This window comes from Barbus barbus (assembly GCF_936440315.1).
Source record: "Barbus barbus genome assembly, chromosome: 19".
In the NCBI taxonomy this organism is placed as follows: domain Eukaryota; kingdom Metazoa; phylum Chordata; class Actinopteri; order Cypriniformes; family Cyprinidae; genus Barbus; species Barbus barbus.
In genome coordinates, this window is record NC_136747.1 from 20,141,860 (window position 1) to 20,160,711 (window position 18,852).

At 35.5% G+C, this 18,852-nt stretch overlaps 1 protein-coding gene across 1 annotated transcript in view; it reads left to right on the top strand.

Moving 5' to 3' along the window:
- Positions 1–18,852, top strand: part of LOC306885800 (voltage-gated delayed rectifier potassium channel KCNH8-like) — a gene marked incomplete at both ends in the record, with an annotated part of 37,694 nt that overhangs the window by 13,641 nt on the left and 5,201 nt on the right. The window contains 6 exons of the mRNA XM_079442587.1: positions 3,530–3,660; positions 3,756–3,990; positions 4,800–4,957; positions 11,111–11,315; positions 14,308–14,526; positions 16,170–16,369. Of these exons, the coding sequence (XP_079298713.1) occupies positions 3,530–3,660; positions 3,756–3,990; positions 4,800–4,957; positions 11,111–11,315; positions 14,308–14,526; positions 16,170–16,369 (1,148 nt within the window). The remainder of the gene's footprint in view (positions 1–3,529; positions 3,661–3,755; positions 3,991–4,799; positions 4,958–11,110; positions 11,316–14,307; positions 14,527–16,169; positions 16,370–18,852) is intronic.

Here is an 18,852-nt window from a genome sequence, read left to right on the forward strand (position 1 = left end):
AATAGACGCTCAGGCCCTAACCCGGCCTTTGTCCGACAGCTTATCAGAATTACCGGCCCGAGTCCGACCCAAGCCCGTCCCAAAACAGCTTATACTACTGTTTCAGCTATTAAAATAGTTCAGTTTTGTATGTAATGGCAAAGTGATTATATTTTGTTTCATTTTTTTAATAAGTTAATTTAGAAAAACCTTTGGAGCATTTTATGTTCGTTATAAGTTTTTGTTTTTTGAAGTAACTACTAAGCTGTAGCGGCAGACAGTGAGCTGATCATAGCCTATGCTTGATTAATTTAGCCTTCTCAAATCATCACGACTTGCCTAAAATAAAATACATAGATATAAAACAGTTCAAGCATATAACAATGTTTAAACGTTAAACCTAGAGAAATGTGTGCTGTGTCCAATAGTTTGTGCGAAGAGTAGAAGCTAAAGCACGCTTTGCTGGACATGGAGGCGCCCGCACAATCACTTGCATTTTTTTCAGTGGATACACCATAATTTTTGCTCATAAAGGTAAGAGTAATAGATCATCTGGAACTGTAAAGAGTGTTTGAACACAGAACTGTTCAGCTGTGCTGACGGCACGCACCATACATGCTGCTGCTGGTGGGACAATAAACACTGTTGAGCCGCTCAACACAGTCTCGTGTTGTTTCCACCAGCGCACCATTTTTTTTCATCACTAATTGATGGATGTCTAAAATATAAAAAAATAAGGAGAAGCATAAAACAGGCCTGGCCTGTGTCTGAAAATTGGCCTGAAGCCCGGCCCTAGGGGCGTAAAAAAAAAAAAAGTCGGGGCCCGTTGGCCTGGACTGAAATGCAGGGCTCTAGTTTGTACAGCTTTTTTCCCTTAATGAATGACATCATCATTTCAAAACTGCATTTTGTATTTACTCAGGTTATCTTTGTGTAATATTAAAATTAGTTTGATAATCTGCATCTTTCAAGTGTGACAAATATGAAAACAAAAAACAAACAAAAAACAGGAAGGGGGCAAAAACCTTTTCACGGCACTGTACATGGTTGAAGATTGTTGCTAGACAAATTAAACTAGTGAGAGTAAAAAAGTGGGTTTTAAGGGATTTTATTTCACAGTCCACAGAGCCAAATGTGTCAGTCGTGTAAGAAAAACCCTCATATTATCCCATTTTGTGCTCGTCTCGTTAAGGTGAGGTGGGATGAAAAACTGTCTGTTTATTGTGTGACTGAGAACCCAGATCAGATATTGGCCTCAAGCACCAAAGGAAACCGTGCGGAGTAGGGAATCCCAGTGCAACTGTGTCTGTCCTCTTTTTTCGTCTTTTCACACTTTCGCCTTTTGTTCCTTTCTCTCTCTCTCTCCCTTCTTCTTTCAGTTTCTCGTGACCTGTGCTGCCAGTAAATTGGGAGTACATTTATTAGGATCTATAATAAGTGTTATGCCGCTGGTCTCCCTGCTGACTGCATCCTTTTATGGATGAGTTTCTGTCACCCCTCTCCTCCTCCGGCCCTGCAGGCTGATGTGATCTCTATCCCTCTCTAATAACCAGCTTCCCAGCTTTCTCTCTCACTTCCTATCCCTTCATCTATCTCTCTTTCTCAACCAATGTTTCTCTCCATGTCTGTCTGTCGCTCCATCCCCTCAGTCCTTTTCCTACTCCTGCTTTGGTTTCCCTTGGTACCTTGTTCGGCAGGGTTGCAATGAGTGACATTTTTCCCCTGTTGCCCTCGGCAATTGAGACTGGCAGCCTGGCTGTCTGCTTGTTTCCTCAGCTGGCTGATTTAAAAATGCTATGTGCTACACATTCGTACACACACACACACACACACATACATTACTGGTCAATATCCACAGAGACTCCACACATTTCATATGTTTTTTGTCTCTGTCTCTAACATTGTATAGCCATTGCACTACAATACCTTCTGGCACTTTTTGTCTGTTTCATTTTTATTTTTGCTACCAACAAGAACTAACACAGTCAACGCACATTCTGTATGTTGATTCGAAAAAAATGCATGCAAAATATAAACATGTAGTCATTATTATTTCCTCCAAAGTGTTTTTAGTGGAGACTGAAGTATTGTTCATTGAGCTCTCCATACTTTCAGCTACTTTTAGTTGAAGCTGATTTCAGCTAATTTTATTTTATTTTCAGCAACTTGGCAGCAAGGTTTTGGGTTTTCTGACTGAAGGTTGGGTTTGTTGTTCAGGTTATAGTAATCCATAGTGGTTTTTGTTTTGTTTTGTTATTTTCAGCAGTAAAGTTTTAGATTTTCAGATGAGGTTTGTACGGTGGTTGGGAAGTGCAAAACAAACCACAATTCTGAAAACAAAATAACAAATTACAAACACAAATGCAAATGCGAATCTAAAAAACAAAATAATTCAGAAAACACAACGACAAATCTGAAAACATCATAACAAGTCAGAAAACACAATGACAAATCCAAGTATAGGTCTCTTCGGACCAAAAATGTGGCGTTTCTCAAACCTTCGATGTCATTTTCATCTCATCTAAATTATAATGCCTGAATACTGCCTGATAAAGTAGCATTTATGACAGCCACACAGCTTTGTGTACAGCTGTTACGAGGGAAACCGTTCCAAATTTTTGTTATTTTGTTTTCAGAATTGTGTTTTGTTTTGCACTTCTCGGCAACGTAGTACGGTTTGGCTTCTTAAAACAATCTATGCTAAACACTTCTGTGTTTCAGTAGGAATTGCATCAACACAGGAAAGAAACCTGCATTTGTCAAACCATTTCATGTGGACTTTCATCTCCAGTCTAGGATGTCCCCTTATCTAATTGGTTTAGTTGAAGACCTCAAAGATTAAATCAAATGAACCTACTGCAGTATTTAGCAGTCCCTCGATCAGCTGTGTTCAACATGGGAATGAGAACATTCTGGCAGCAGAGCCCCGACTAGCAGAAACCACTGGTGTAAAGCAGGTCACCAGCAGAAAAGATGTTATTCTTGTTTCACATAAGCTTTTGTGTAACAGCAGTATGGAGGGCAATAGATGGAAAACTGACCACTTTGAATAAAACCACCCTCAATGCATGAAAGTATTGATGAAAAGTCTTTTTCTTCGCAAAGCAACAAAAACCACTCTCTGAATTATACACTTTCATTCACCAGTGCAATTATTTTTTCTGTGTACATAATATTTTTGGAGCAGAAATTCAAGATGTTAGGGATGATGGCTTGGATGTTTTCTTAGTTACTTGACCATGTATCTCGCTTGTTATTTCAAGTATCGTACCAATAAGCTCTAGTCAATGTAATGCTGCAAAGCTTGAGTTGTTCAGGTGTTTTTTATTTTATTTTATTCAGTTTGCTTATTTTATTTTTAAATAATTCAAAGAAATGCAAAAACATGATATACAACCTCAGTACCACAGGAATTTGCTTACTGTGTCCTCTGGTGTTGGTGTCTTTATGAATTAATGAAATGTATTTTGTGCAGTGTGTTTTTGTTTCTTGATGGATTGTATCCCACATTGCCCTTGACTTTCATAACAACAGTCCAACCTTTCCTCAGAGTGCCGCCGCGAGAAGGTCAAGGGCGGGTCTCCGTTTGGCTCCACACGGCTGCGATCTAGCACAGTTCTCTACCATATTTCAGGACACCTGCATAACCGTCAAAAACAAAGTAAAATCAAACTTAACAAGGTGAGACCACTCAAACACTAAGGGAAGAGAAAAATACAGAAACTGAAAGTCAAAACAGAACCAGTTACTTCAATAGAATTGTATTCTCTTTCTAGAATGTTTTTGGTGATCCACCCGCTCTTCCTGAATATAAAGTTGCTGATGCCAAGAAGTCCAAGTTCATTCTTCTCCACTTCAGCACCTTCAAGGCGGGCTGGGATTGGCTGATTCTTCTGGCTACATTCTACGTCGCTGTGACGGTGCCGTATAACGTTTGTTTTATTGGTGATCAGGACTTGACACGTAGCACCACTGTCACTGACATTGCCGTCGAGATTCTTTTCATCATTGGTAAGAGAATCCAATTTTGATCTTTGACATTATATTTAATCAGTCAATTATATGTTTTTCACTGTGAGCCTGATTATGATTTATGACAATATCTTTGTTCTATTACATGCATGTCTTTACACATGATTATAATCAGGTCTTTAAATCAATTTCAGGCTCTTTGACATCTTTCATTAACTCTCTGTAGTACAGCGCTGCCACAAGGCAAAATATCATTGTCCTTTAGTTTCCTGCTATTTAGTAAAAATTTAATTGCATTGTAGGAATTAAAAGGGCAATTTTTACAGAAACAATTAATATTCTTTAAGAAGTTTGACATTTGAGTTTCTCTCCATGACTGATCCTGAACTCTGTCAAGAAACACACATGCTGTGCTCCTCAAATTGCGCTGTTATTTATATTTCATGCATCTTTGATCTTAAATAGATGTTTCTGTTGACAGATTGTTCACAATTTTAGATTAATGGATGTTGATCCCATGTGATTTATATATGAATGAAATATGAATGAAGCATATGTTACTGAATTCAGTTTAGTGCAATACAATAGCAGGATGACCTATAATACATATATTTTAACACTTTGGCTTTGTGTCCCTGATAATGCCTCTATTTAGAATGCTCGGTGTTCAGAATTGGTGATAGCACATACATTTTTCATTTTCCTATTGTTAGTCTGCGATAACAGCCTGCTTGATCTATAGCTAGCAGAAAAGCATTTTTACTGTTATTTTACTGTCATTCATTGAGATTATGCTGATGGGGTATTTTGTAAAGACGCTGACTCTACTCTGTCTGTTGCTTCGCCAGACATCGTGTTCAGTTTCCGCACTACGTACGTGAGTAAGTCGGGGCAGGTGATCTTCGATGCACGGCAGATCTGCATCCATTACATGACCACCTGGTTCATCATCGACCTGGTTGCCGCTCTGCCCTTTGATCTCCTTTACGCTTTCAAAGTCAGCGTGGTGAGTAATGGTAATGCATATATTAAAAAATCTGTAATGAATGTATCAGGAAAAAAATCTGTGTGAGGTTCTGGGAACATGTTTTCACAGCTTTCAGATGCATTTTGAATGTATTACATTTGCATGATTTTGGAGAAAAAGCAGATACGCACAGAATCTGTGCCTGCAAAAAATGTGACACATGTACTCCCCATCACTAGAATTTTTATTAAATATTTTGACTAACCAGTAACATAACTATATTTGTGTTTTTTTCTTTATATAAAAATGGTCAGCTTTATAACTTAACTTGAAATTATATTCCAGTTTTAAATGTGCATCTGATTACAGATAGCCTATGTGGGATTACACAAGTTTTGTATTTTAAAGAGAACCAGTTTGAAGGAAGATTTGTGCTCAAAAAGAAGAATTTTATATGAAATTCGAATGGTATGACAAATAGAGATTAGACTGTACAGAAATTGAAATCTACATGTAACGCTAATACACACTACATATATGCATTGCTGATGTTGTTAACATTTGAGGAAAAAAGTATAACAATAATAATAATTTGCACGGTTTGATGTGATATGAGCTAAGTGATCGTTAGATTTAATCACCATTGGTAGTGCAATTTATTGTGATACTTTTTCCTCAGTTGGTCAGAACAAAAGTGGCAGACTTGTTACTTACTTGTTCAGATGACAATATCCAGGAAAATTCTTATTTGGCTCATATATTCTAAGACATAGGCTATAATCTGTGATTCCGAAGTATATCATCCACACCAGTGCGGTGACTGACAGCCACACATTCACTTCAAAACATTAGATTCATCTGCGCTGGAGCCGTGCCGGAGCACAAACCATGAAAGGAAGATAATTCCGCAAATAGCTGCAATTGCAGGTTTTCAAACAAAGAAGCAAAACTTACAGACTGCAGCTTTCAAAATGAATCCATCTTTTCTGTTGCTAACTTACACGTCATTGTTATTTTAATACATAAAAACATATTGTGACCTTGTTGTATTTTGGTGATACAATAAAATCTAAACTTCTGTGGGAGGACTCAAGGAGAATATAATCTTTAATCTTAAAGCCAATAATAAATCCATATAAATAAAGCCAAAAAAAATGTTGTGTTGATTTTGTATGTTTAATGATAAATGGCCAATATTAAAATTCTATACAATTTTGTCTAATGTAAAAATAAAACAATTAAAATTAAATGATTTGTTTTAAATTCCGAAAGTGTATATAAGCATCACAACATTAAAGTTTGACAAATTTATATTAAGTGTTTTTAAATTATTTAAATTATTTATTTTAAATTATAATTAAAATTAAATGGTTAAAATACATACCCATATACAACACATACCCATATTTTGTTTCCATATACATTTACTTGAAGTTTATCTAAATTAAAAATAGTACAAATTAGCATGAACAACTAAATATATAAAACATCAGCCAATATATACACCTAGTGTCAGTTTTTATTTATTTATTTATTTTTTTACTTATTTTTGCAACATTTCCATAATGTTTTATTTGTTAAATGGAATTAAGATATACTTGCAACCAAGTTTTTTTTCAAAGTTGCAATTTGTTGAATGATCAGTTTTGGTAATCTGATCTGTAAACCTCATATCATGTTATGATTAGGTATTTTAATGATTATTTTGGTTTTAAAACATTGGTACTGTAAAGTAGCCTAACTTCTAACTAAATGCAATGCTGTCAAAGCATCTTGTACTTGCTAGAAAGAGCAATTCTGTAGCACAAACAGTAGGTCATGATTTTTAGGAATGCATGAACTGATCAAATATATGTCTTGAATACAATACAAGATAAAAGCATATGTCAAATATGTAAATGTATAAGTGTAAAGTGCTTTCAGTGCATTTCACCATGATGAAACCTATTTTTTAGCTCCTCCAGAACTGTATTTAGCTCAGTGATTTGTTTTGCACTTCCTTAAGTGTAAAACAATGTATTGAGCAGCAGCTGGATGACCCTGAGTGGATGGACCGTGAAGTCCTTTTGATGACAACATTGATGTAGAACTTTTAATGAGTGATCCTGGGTTCAGGTACAAATAAAGATGTATAACAGGCTCTAAAATTGGCTGACACTGCCTCTGACGACTCCTCTACAAAAGCAAAGGGTCACGGGCTCCTGGTTTTAATTCACAGAAAAAGACAGTCAGCTTTTCTGGCCAATCGAGACTGGCGGAATCGATCAGTGCCACTTGGACACACACACTTACAGTGATGACACATGCAGCAATGAAACCCTGCATCCCTCTGTACGGCAACACACAACGAAAGAGCGCTTGAAATCCTCTGAGGCTTATTAAGAGAGGGAGAGTGAAATGCAGTGGACTCTACTTGAGTGTTTCTGTAATACAGACCTTGTTGTCTCTGAGATGTTCCCTTAAATCTGCTCCAATTACAGATTGCACCTCTGCTCCTCTGGCTTCCCTTTATAACTGCCCTTCAGCTGCACCACCCACACACACACACACACACAAACATCAAAAGTGAAGAATGATGTTTCTTTTATTTTACTCTTTTCTCTCGATTTCCTTTTCGTGTTTGATTCCTGTTCCTTTTCGCTTTTCTTTCCTCTGATTTTTTTTCCTGCCCAATTTCCATTCCTTTTCCTTTTGCTTCTCCTCTTCCAATTTTCTTTTTCTTTCCTCTTTCTGTTTCCTTTACCTATACCCAATTTCCATTCTTTTACTTTTACTTTTTCTTTACACTCATTTTGTCACGGTTTAGTTTCACTTTAGTCCTCTTTTGCCCTTATTTGGTTCTTCCTGTTCTTGTTTCCTGTTATTAGTTAATCATCGTTTAGTCTTTTCACCTGTGTTCCATTTAATTATCTAGTTTGCTCCTTTGTTCTAGTTCCTTTATAAGCATTCAGTTTAGTCTTTGTCGTGGTCTCGTCTTAAAGTTAGGTTAACGTTGTTTAATGATTGATTTCTTGTACGCTGAAACTCTTATGTTATTAAAGATCTGTTTTTCTACTCACCCGTTCTTTCCTGCATTCCTTCGTGGAGCAAACCATAACACATTTCTTCTTCTTTATTTTTGCATATACTGGCCAATTTCCTTTTTTTCCCTTTTCTTTTCCTTGTTTATTTTTTTCCTGGCCAATTTCCATTCCTTTTCCTTTCCTCATTCTATTTTTTTTTTACCTCTCCTTTCCTCTTTCATTTCCTTTTTCTATAATGGCTAGTTTCCTTTACTTTTAATTTTCCTTTCCTCTTCTATCCTTTTTCCCTTTTCCTTTTGAATTTCGTTTTCATATTATGACTACTTTCCTTTCCTCTTTTTATTTTTTATTTTTTTCCTTTTCCTTGCCAATTTCTATTCATTTACTTTTCTTTTGCTGTCACTTTCTTCTCTTTCATTTTCTTTTCTTTTCCTTTCCCTGTCCTGGTCCGTTTCCATTTAGTTTGTTTTCCTTTCTTTTTATTCTTTCCTCTTTTTGTTTTTTCCACTCTTTATCCTTTCCTCTCGTTTCCTTTCTTTTTTATTCCTTTCAATTCCGTTCCTTTTACTCTCTGTCATTACCCTTTCCCTTCTGTCACTTCCTTTCCCTCTTCAGCCACCTACACTTTGTGAGTGGTATGAGTGTATTAGTTGGTAATACACATTGACACATTAGCACATAAAGCTCAGTATATGAACCCTACCCTATCCACCTCCATTTTCACCCTCCTTATCTAATTTTCAACCAGCTGTTAAGTTCAGCCTTTTTGTTTCTCCACTGACATTAATGTTCATTGGTTTTGCTTCTGAGACCATGATCTCCCGATGTTTATTAATATTTGATTGTCAAGTGAAAGATTGTGGCCATTACAACGTGGATTATTATTTAATGCTGCAGGGACGTGAAAGGCTTGGTTCTAATAGGGTTTGTCTGTCTGATTATAATAAGAGAGGCTGTGATGAATATTGCCAACTAGTTACCGCCTGAAGCTCTAGACAAACTGATCTAATAGCAGTGTGTGTGCATCTGTTACTGGCCTGGTAGTGTGCATGTGGGAAAGTTCATGTTCAGGTTAATACAAAGTGTTATTTTTATGTATGTAGTCATAATGAGTCTATAGTTATGGAATATATATGGGCTATTTAAAATTCTCTCACTTGCTCATTCACTTTAAACTTGCTTTAATACATAAAACATTACACATAAAATGAATTTATTCATTCATCCTGCTGAATATATAGAATAACATGTCAACATGTCTGCAGGGTCTAACTAGAGATGTAACGGTATAAACATTTCTTATCATGATTATAGTGACCAAAATTATCACGGTTATCAGTATTATCACGGTATTGTTAAAATGTGCTGGAAATGTTCAAAAAGTACTGACACATAAATCGTTTCACCAAGTGTTATATTTAAAATCAACAAACAACAAATAAAATGAGTTTTGTTTGCATAAACACTAAAACAATAAATAAAAATAATGTTGGGATTTTAAATGACAACATGACTGACAGTTTATCTAATAGCATGTTCGAAATGTTCAAATAAAACTTTTAAAAGATTTCATAAAATGGTAAAGCTCACATTTCAGCCATTAAATATAGAAGTGCGTTGAGCTCTCTCGGCCACCGTAGCTTTGGTGGAGAGTGTTTATTTATCCTCAGTTGTTCAAATCGACTTAATAGAATACAGTTTTAATTATAATTAAAATATGAAACATAATACGGTAATACTAACTGTGGAGAATGTTATCGTTATTTATCACTAAACCGGTAATCGTTATCCCTAGGTTTAACATAAACTTTCTGAATATATATTTTGGTTTTTACACTTTTTATGTTTCTGAGAATTTATTGATAAATTAATTAGAAATACTGATGAACTGCATGTACTTACAGTACTGCATAAATTGAGTTCCTAGTACTTACATGTCACTATTGTTGATGTTGTAGTAATTACTAAGGTAAACATGGGCACAGAAAAATAAAGTGTTTAATATCTTTTGCTGATCATGAAATTCTATTAATTCTATTATTATATATCTACATTATCTTTACAAAAACGTTTTGTCCATATAAAATTGGGATATTTTTTCTTGCTTTGTGGCAAATTTGCTCGTATTTTAGAGCCATTAGCTTTGTGCAGACAAACCTCACCAAAATGTGAAGATGTGATTTTGCTCCCCATATTTTCATTTTGGTGTCACTGCATTGAGTTCTAGGAGAAAACAAATCTCCTAAATAAACCTCTGATGGTAAATTTTGTATTGATGTAAACATTGTTAAAAGTATGCAAGTTTTAATACATGTAAACACCTTATATATACGTATTTGAATTGCTTGTATCATTTACATGATCAGCATTCAGACTGCTGTTTTTAGAATTAAAATTAAACCACGGAATGTTTTGGCTGGTATCTCTGTTTTATTTATGTCTGTTTTAAACCCTGAATTATACATTTGACTGTTCTTTGCCAGTTTGACGGTGATGGAGAACACAGTCCTCCAGACCTCCAGAAAAGAGGAAGATAATGATTGTTACACTGAAAATCACATATTTTTTCACATACTTAGGCATTCTGCTTTGTTCTCTGTTGTTTGTATATTTATATTCTTCATATTCCTCAACTGCAGTCAATTTCTTGTGGTTTATTAGTGAGCGGTTTATTTTCTTTCACCTGAGAAAATGTGGTTCTGCATGACTGAAACGGAGAGAAGAAGAAAGAAAATATGTTTTATACCACCATAATTGGCCCAAATGTCTCTCAGTCTAATGATGATCCCTTAAATATTTTAATCCCAATTGTCTCAGAGCTCGTACCTGCATGCTACACCATTTTTCAAGACATCCGTGACCTCTAAACATCTGCTAAGAGATGTTTTCGTTTACTGCTTTATTTGACATTTTCCCTCTGTATTCACTTGCTAAAAGTACCATTATATGAAGATGGTTTTGACTGTAATACTGTAGGTTTACAGTACCGTTGCAGCAAATATTTATTAATGGAATCCATCCTGTTGTGTTGTTTAATTAGGTTTTAACTGATTTGGATTTACTGCACTAATTTAACCTGACAGGCACGTGCCCTTCACAAACCTCAAATGCACTTGCAAAGAGAACAAATCCTCGACAGTTAATGTGTTTCCCCTTTCCCCTCTGCCAGGTGTCAGTGGTGCATCTGCTAAAGACCGTACGCCTGCTGAGGCTCCTACGTCTGCTGCAGAAGATGGACCGCTACTCCCAGCACAGTACGGTGGTGCTGACCCTGCTCATGTCCATGTTTGCACTGCTGGCTCACTGGATGGCCTGCATCTGGTACATCATTGGCAAGAAGGAGGTGGAGAGCAACGCAGACACCTGGGATATTGGTGAGACCAGCACACAAAATTCACTCATTGACTCACAGACAGAATGTGAGATAAAACCTAGGCTTGTTAGAAAAACATGCTTCCTGCATTTTAGCAAAACTCCAAAAACATACCATTACATACAGTTCACTGCAGTTTCCAACTGAAATGAACACTAGTAGCAGTAAAACACCAACATACTGTGCTCAGACTTCAAAACACTTTTACCGTTATCGTCAATTTGATTTCACAGATACTATTTAAACTAAACTGAGCTAGACAATGACATCTCTGAATTCAATAATGAAATGCCTTTAACTGAAAATTGATTGTTTAATTGAATCATTATACATTACTGACATTTTATACTCCAATGTGATACTGTTAAGTGCTTTGACACAATCTGTATTGTTGAAAGCGCTATATAAATAAGATAATTTGAAGAATGTTTCAACTGTTTTTGTCCATACAATAGAAGTGTTGTCCAAGTTTTTTTGGACTTTAATTGTATGGCCAAAAAAACACTGAAACTTTTTTAAACATCATTAAGAAAGAAAGAAAGAAAGAAAGAAAGAAAGAAAGAAAGAAAGAAAGAAAGAAAGAAAGAAAAAGTCAAACAGGTTTGGAATGGCATGAAAATGAACGACATTCATTTGGAGATGTACTATCCTGAAGCAGTATTGAACAGTGTTTTAACTGATTCGGTGAAAGTCTGGGTCTCTTAACTGTAATCAAAGAGGAATTGAATCTGATTGAAATACTTCATTTGGGCTTTGAATGGATTTGTTAAAGTTGCATTATGGACATAATATGAATTGATTTAATCTGATGTGTTTGGAGCGACCCACACGGAAATAACCTATGTAAACATATATGTTTTAATATAGGTTTTGATATATGTTTTTAATATATGTGACATATATAAAATTGGCCGTTTTCCTATAATATATGTACACATATACGTGCATACATGTACCTATATAGGTACATATATGCATGTATATATATGTGTGCATATATGCACCTATATGTTTACCTATATATTAGTAAAATTATTAAAATCCATAGCTGCTAGACAACATAAATAAAAGCCCAAAATGTCAAAATTTACATTTACATGTACATATAGGGCTTATATGTGGATATAAAGAAGCAATACAGGAGACCTATATGGCCTTTATATGCACATATATGCACCTCAATTTTGCCTATATGTGGCATATATACGCATATATGCAGCATATATGTTATCATATATGTGCATATATACTGCATATAGGTTTCATATATGCGCATATATCCTCATATAGGTTCTTTCTATGTGGGGAGACAGAGAGAGAGAGAGCGATGAAGACATCAAGCGATAATGGAAAACAGAATTTATAGTTACAGAAGAAGAGCGATAAGCCTGACACTGTTAGATGGTGTTATGGACAGTGATAGTGGAGGAGAAGGAAGATGGGAAGAATGCACCAGGGACAGCAAGCAGCCAAGTGAGTGAATAAGTGAGCAAATGGCAAACAAAGCAGTCACCCAGACGTCGTGCCGCGGGCCTCTCTCTCCATCTTGACTGCAGGAGGGGCTGTAATTAGGCCCAGTGTGCTGCTCTATGGTCCGTAATGACGGATCGCTGTGAAAGTACCAGCGTTCCCATCGCCCCGGTCCCCGATCAGTATTGATGGAAAGCTGCTGCTTCCCCTCGGCATCCAACCACTGACCCCCGGCCTGCTCTGATGGGCAGTTACTATAGCAACACTGGGCTGGAATCTCCTCTCTGGTACCCTGTTTTAGATAGTGTAGAATGTGGCAACTGATGGGTCCCTCCTTATCAGCAAACACAAAGATCGTTTCATGAAGAAAGTGATGTGTTTGACGAACTCCTTTCCAAGCAATTGTTTTTAGTGAAGAACTTTTTTCATGAATCTCTGTCCTTGCAAAAAATTACAATTTTGGCATTACCGTGTTACATCAATGATTCGGATTGAAATACTATGGTGAAGAATGAATGGTATTCCTAGTGTTTGTATAGTACTTTTTTGTTAATACAGTGCTTTGAACAACTGTTGTTTTTCGGTATTGAAACTTGGGTCAGAATGATATAAATTCTGTCATCATTTACTCACCCTCCTGGTGTTCTAAATTCATATGATTTTCTTTCTTAAGTGGAATATAAAAAGAGATCATTTTAAGATTGTTCATTCTACTTTTTTGTTTCTTAAGTTAAGTTAAGTGTTTTGTTAAGTGTTTCTTTTAAAAAACTAATAGAATCAGTTGCTTTTCAGATTCATAAATAAACTGGCATCTCAAAAAGTATTTAATTCAAATTTATGATAAATAAATGTAGGTATATGTAACAAAGGAATTACTTTCCAAATTCACGAAAAGACATAAATCACTGTTCAAAAGTCTCTCCTGCTCACCAAGGCTGCATGTAATATTTCAAAAAACATGGTAAATAAAATAATATAGATAACTATTATTAGAATTTAAAATGACTTTTTTCTATATTAATATATTTTAAAGTGTAATTTATTCCTGTGATAACAAATTTACTTTACATTTTTGTTTAAAATATTAAATTAGTGAAATGTGATTAATTTGAACACACGCCCAAAACCTTAACCAATAAGCATAACCAGTAATCAGAATATAACCAAATTTGCAGAAATGTATTTTTTAAAACAGTTTCTCTATGATCCTGTTGCAGAGGTTAACAGCTCACTGGAGGTCCGCATTACAGCCCTGAAACAGGTCACCGTATGCTAAGGAGCAGTGTGAACACATTGTAAAAAAGCTATTTTTGTGTTCCACAAAAGAAAGAAAGAAAGTCATATGGTTGAGTAAATAATGACAGAAATTTCCTTTTTAGATGAACAATTCCTTTAACCGTTGTGTCATTGCAGTGCATGCTAATTTTCCACCATATGGACACATATGAAACTGATACATAAACACATTTCAGTGTGAGATTTTAATTAGATCTCACATTTTCTTCTTTGTCTTGCTCTCTCAGGTTGGCTGCATGAGCTTGGGAAGCGGTTGGAGTCTCCATATGAGGAGGTGAGCACGGGAGCGGTCAACAGAACGCTGAGCAGTGGACCGTCTTTGCGGAGCATCTACATCGCAGCGCTGTACTTCACCCTCAGCAGCCTGACCAGCGTGGGCTTTGGAAATGTCTCTGCCAACACAGACGCAGAGAAGATCTTCTCCATCTGCACCATGCTCATTGGAGGTGTGTGTGTGTGTGTGTGTGTGTGTGTGTGTTTGCTGAAAGGTTGAAGTTTAGGAGATCATTTTGGATTAATGGTAGAACAAATTTGGATTATCATTAGGATCCAAAAACTGGAGGCTGTATGTGTCTGCTGCTTATTTAGAAACCAAAAACAAGGTTGAATCCCTCTGAATCCCTTTTAGTTTGTACAAGAGAAAAAAAGTCTGTTTTAGATATTTGTAGAAAATATATGTGTATATATACTCAAAATGTTTGCATAATAGATGCATATATATATATATATATATATATATATATATATATATATATAAGGGGTCTATCTATCTATCTATCTATCTATCTATCTATCTATCTATCTATCTATCTATCTATCTATCTATCTATCTATCAATCTATCTATCATCTATCTATCTATCTATCTATCTATCTATCTATCTATCTATCTATCTATCTATCTATCTATCTATCTATCTATCTATCTATCTATCTATCTATCTATCTATCTATCTATCTATCTATCTATCTATCTATCTATCTATCTATCTCTCTCTCTCTCTCTCTCTCTCTCTCTCTATATATATATATATATATATATATATGTATGTATATGAATAATGTTTTTGTGTTTAACCCCTTATAGTCCTGTGTTTTTTCCTGCGTTGTGGAATTTATAGATTGTATCCTCTCAAAAATGCTCAGTATTTATATATTTTTTGTATTTCTATTTATGTATTCTTTTTTTTTGTATATGGTGGTCTTTTTTGGGTGCTTACAGAACTTTTCTAGGACCATTTAAAAATATATAAGTTTCAAATGACTTAAGAGTACCAGTATTTGGAGTTAAAACAAATTTGGATTTTCATTAAACTAAAAACAAGGTTGAATCCCTGTTAGTCTGTAAAAGACAATTCTAGAAAAAAAATTGGTAAATACTTGTGTGTGTTTGTGTGTATGTGTATATATGTACATACTGTACACACACACACACACACACACACACACACACACATATGTATATACAGTATATAGTATAAAAAGTAATAATCAATATCTGTGTAACCGCATATGTTTATGTATGTTTGTCTGTAATTAAATAGGATAATATGAGGTCACACCATCTGTTCGTATTCAGAATTCATGGCCTTTATTTTGTGAAATGTCACCCTTCGCCATGGGGCAGTTCTGCTCCCTTCCCAAACATACAATAATACCCAATTACACACTCCAACACGTATGTACACATTCAATCACCACTTGTGTATTACCAGAGATCTTACAGAGAACAAGTGCCTCAAAAATAAATACACAGGTTGGATTGTTACAGAAATAGAAAGGATCCATAATGAGATTTGTCAGTTATGATTGTTGACTCTTTTCTTAACTGATCACTTATAGCACACTTCCAAAAATAATTTTTAAATTTTTAAATTGTAAACATTTTCTTTTAAATCAAGCTTAATTTAATATTTGTAATGCTATTTGTAAGGGACAATAGACTTTTGTTTAAAGCTGCATGTAAAAAATCATGTTGATGATTTTGAAATTATGTTAATTTGCAACTTTCAAGAGAACTTCCATGACTTGTTAGGTCATTCAGGCTTAATGTACATTCATGCATGTGTGTGTCATTGTGTCTTTGGCAGCACTGATGCACGCTCTGGTCTTTGGCAACGTGACGGCCATCATCCAACGCATGTACTCGCGCTGGTCCTCTTACCACACACGCACTAAAGACCTGAAGGACTTCATCCGTGTGCACCACCTGCCCCAGAGCCTGAAACAGCGCATGCTGGAGTACTTCCAGACCACCTGGTCTGTCAACAATGGTATTGACTCCAATGAGGTAAACCCCACGCTTCAGAGAGTATTACACAGCACAGCTGAATCATTTGACGTTGCGGAATTCCTTACAGCTGGACTTTGCAAGATGATGTGACAACTTAACAAGCATACAGTGTGCTTCCCCACTGTTTCATGTAGTGTTACATATTGGTGCAGAATAAGTGAGTTACATTAAACTTTTAAAGTCACCTCTAAAATCAGTTCTGTCATGACAACTGGCAGAGAGTTTAGCATGGTGATGTATATGACAATAATGTGTTTGGTCTTGGCAGAATAGATCTGCTACGCTGCTGCTGCTGCAGCAGAGCAAATACTTATAGTTGCTACTGCTAATACATCCACAGACATGCTGCTGTGAGCATGTAGGAAATATGAAATATGAAATAACCCCCATATATAACAAACATGAAATTACCCCATAGCAGATCTATACAGGTGGAGTTGGGGAAGGTGGAGGGATTATAAAGCACGCTGCCACAGCTACAGCAAGCAATGGCAGAGTGTTTGAATGTTGAGCAGCAAGTTCATTGGCAGCTGATGTGAGAAGAAACCAATCAGCTGTGCCATGTGAATAATGATGTGATTATATCATCTAGAGTTTCATGACAGATTTTTGTATAAATCTCCTATTTGAAAAAAATACAGATAAGCCGATAAAATCAGATCTTCACTCATGTAGTGAGAAATGTATAGCTTAAAAGTTAGATTGAAGTAAAATATAAATAAATAATAATAGTACAATGATACATTTATTTATTACTGGTATTATTAAAGGGGTGGTTGACTGTTTTTTTTCTAGGCTTGATTGTGTTTATGGAGTGCAGTCTAACATGTGTTAATGCTTTGTTAAAAAAAAAGCACATTATTTTTCACATAACTTACCTTTATTCCACACCGCTCTGTCCCTTCTTCTATAAACGCGCTGATTATTTCCTGCTTTTATGAAGCCTCACCCTCAGAAATACGCAATGGGCAGTGGTGTCAAAAGTATTCACATTCATTACTCAAGTAGAAGTATAGATACTAGGGTTTAAAAAGAGTTCTGTAGAAGTTGAAGTATCAACTCAAGTTTTTTACTCAAGTAAAAGTGTAAAAGTACTGGTTTCAAAACTACTTAAAGTATAAAAGTAAAAGTAATGGAAGGAAAAAAAAATGCCATTAAGGACAAAAGCTTAGGCCGCGGCACAGGGGCCTATTGTGCACTACCCCACCTCCTCAAAAAAACATTTTTCTAAAGGCCATAATGACTATAATGTTATATTAAAATGTTAATGTTGAAAAATGTGGGATGCACTAGGCTACCTGTTTCAGCCGGATATGTGCCCACTGAAAATGAATGCATTTTAGCAAATACATTAAAAAACCATATATGTGTACTACTGAGCATGTTTCATGGAGCGGAAGATATGATGACTAGTTGCCTGTAAGTATTGTAATGGTGCAAAAAGTCAAACTTCAGAGGCATGTCATCAATAACCTTTATTGGAATGTAAATGTACATCCAAGCTTAGCTGCAGGAATCTGTGAGGGCAACGGACGAAGAGAAAGCACCCGTTTGATAAATGAGCCAGTAGTGGAGAAATAGGCAAGGCAAGTTTAATTATATAGCACATTTCATACACAGTGGTAATTCAAAGTGCTTTACATAAAAGAAAGTGAAATAGACATTAAAATCAATAAAAACATGAAAATAAAAATAATAAAAACAAGGAATTTTAAAATGATATAGAAAATGATTTCAAATAAATTTAAAGAAAATGATTAAACCTAAAATGTATTGCAGTCAGTTTGGACATATAGCACAGTGCTCATTCAACAAATGCACAGTTAAACAGATGAGTTTTGAGTCTTGATTTAAATGTGGCTAATGTTTTAGCACATCTGATCTCTTCTGGAAGCTGGTTCCAACTGCGGGCCGCATAATAGCTAAAAGCTGACTCCCCTTGTTTTGTGTGAACCCTTGGTATTTCTAACTGACTCGATCCTAATGATCTGAGTGGTCTGTTTGGTTTATATTCAGTGAGCATATCAGCAATATATTTAGGTCCTAGGCCATTGAGTGACTTATAAACAAGTAAAAGTACTTTAAAATCAATCCTAAATGTAACTGGAAGCCAGTGTAAGGACCTGAGGACTGGTGTGATATGCTCAGATTTTCTGGTTCTAGTCAGAATCCTGGCAGCAGCATTCAAATAATAACTTTTAAGAAATAATCTTTTTTGAGTGTGACGTGATTTGTGTCATGTGCAGGTGCGATGGATCGCGTACAAACCAATAGGGTGTCGGAATGGTATAGGTTTATATTCTCATCCAACCACAATTCACTCTATCCGGATGGCGCGATTTATCTGGATAGGTTTTAATTAATTAATTTATTTTTTTGGAGCGATGACCAAGGGCGATGCTAGGATTTTCATTTTAGGGGGGGTCAGCCCCCAATGATGGTATAATAATAAAAAATAAATAAATATTTACGAAAAAATG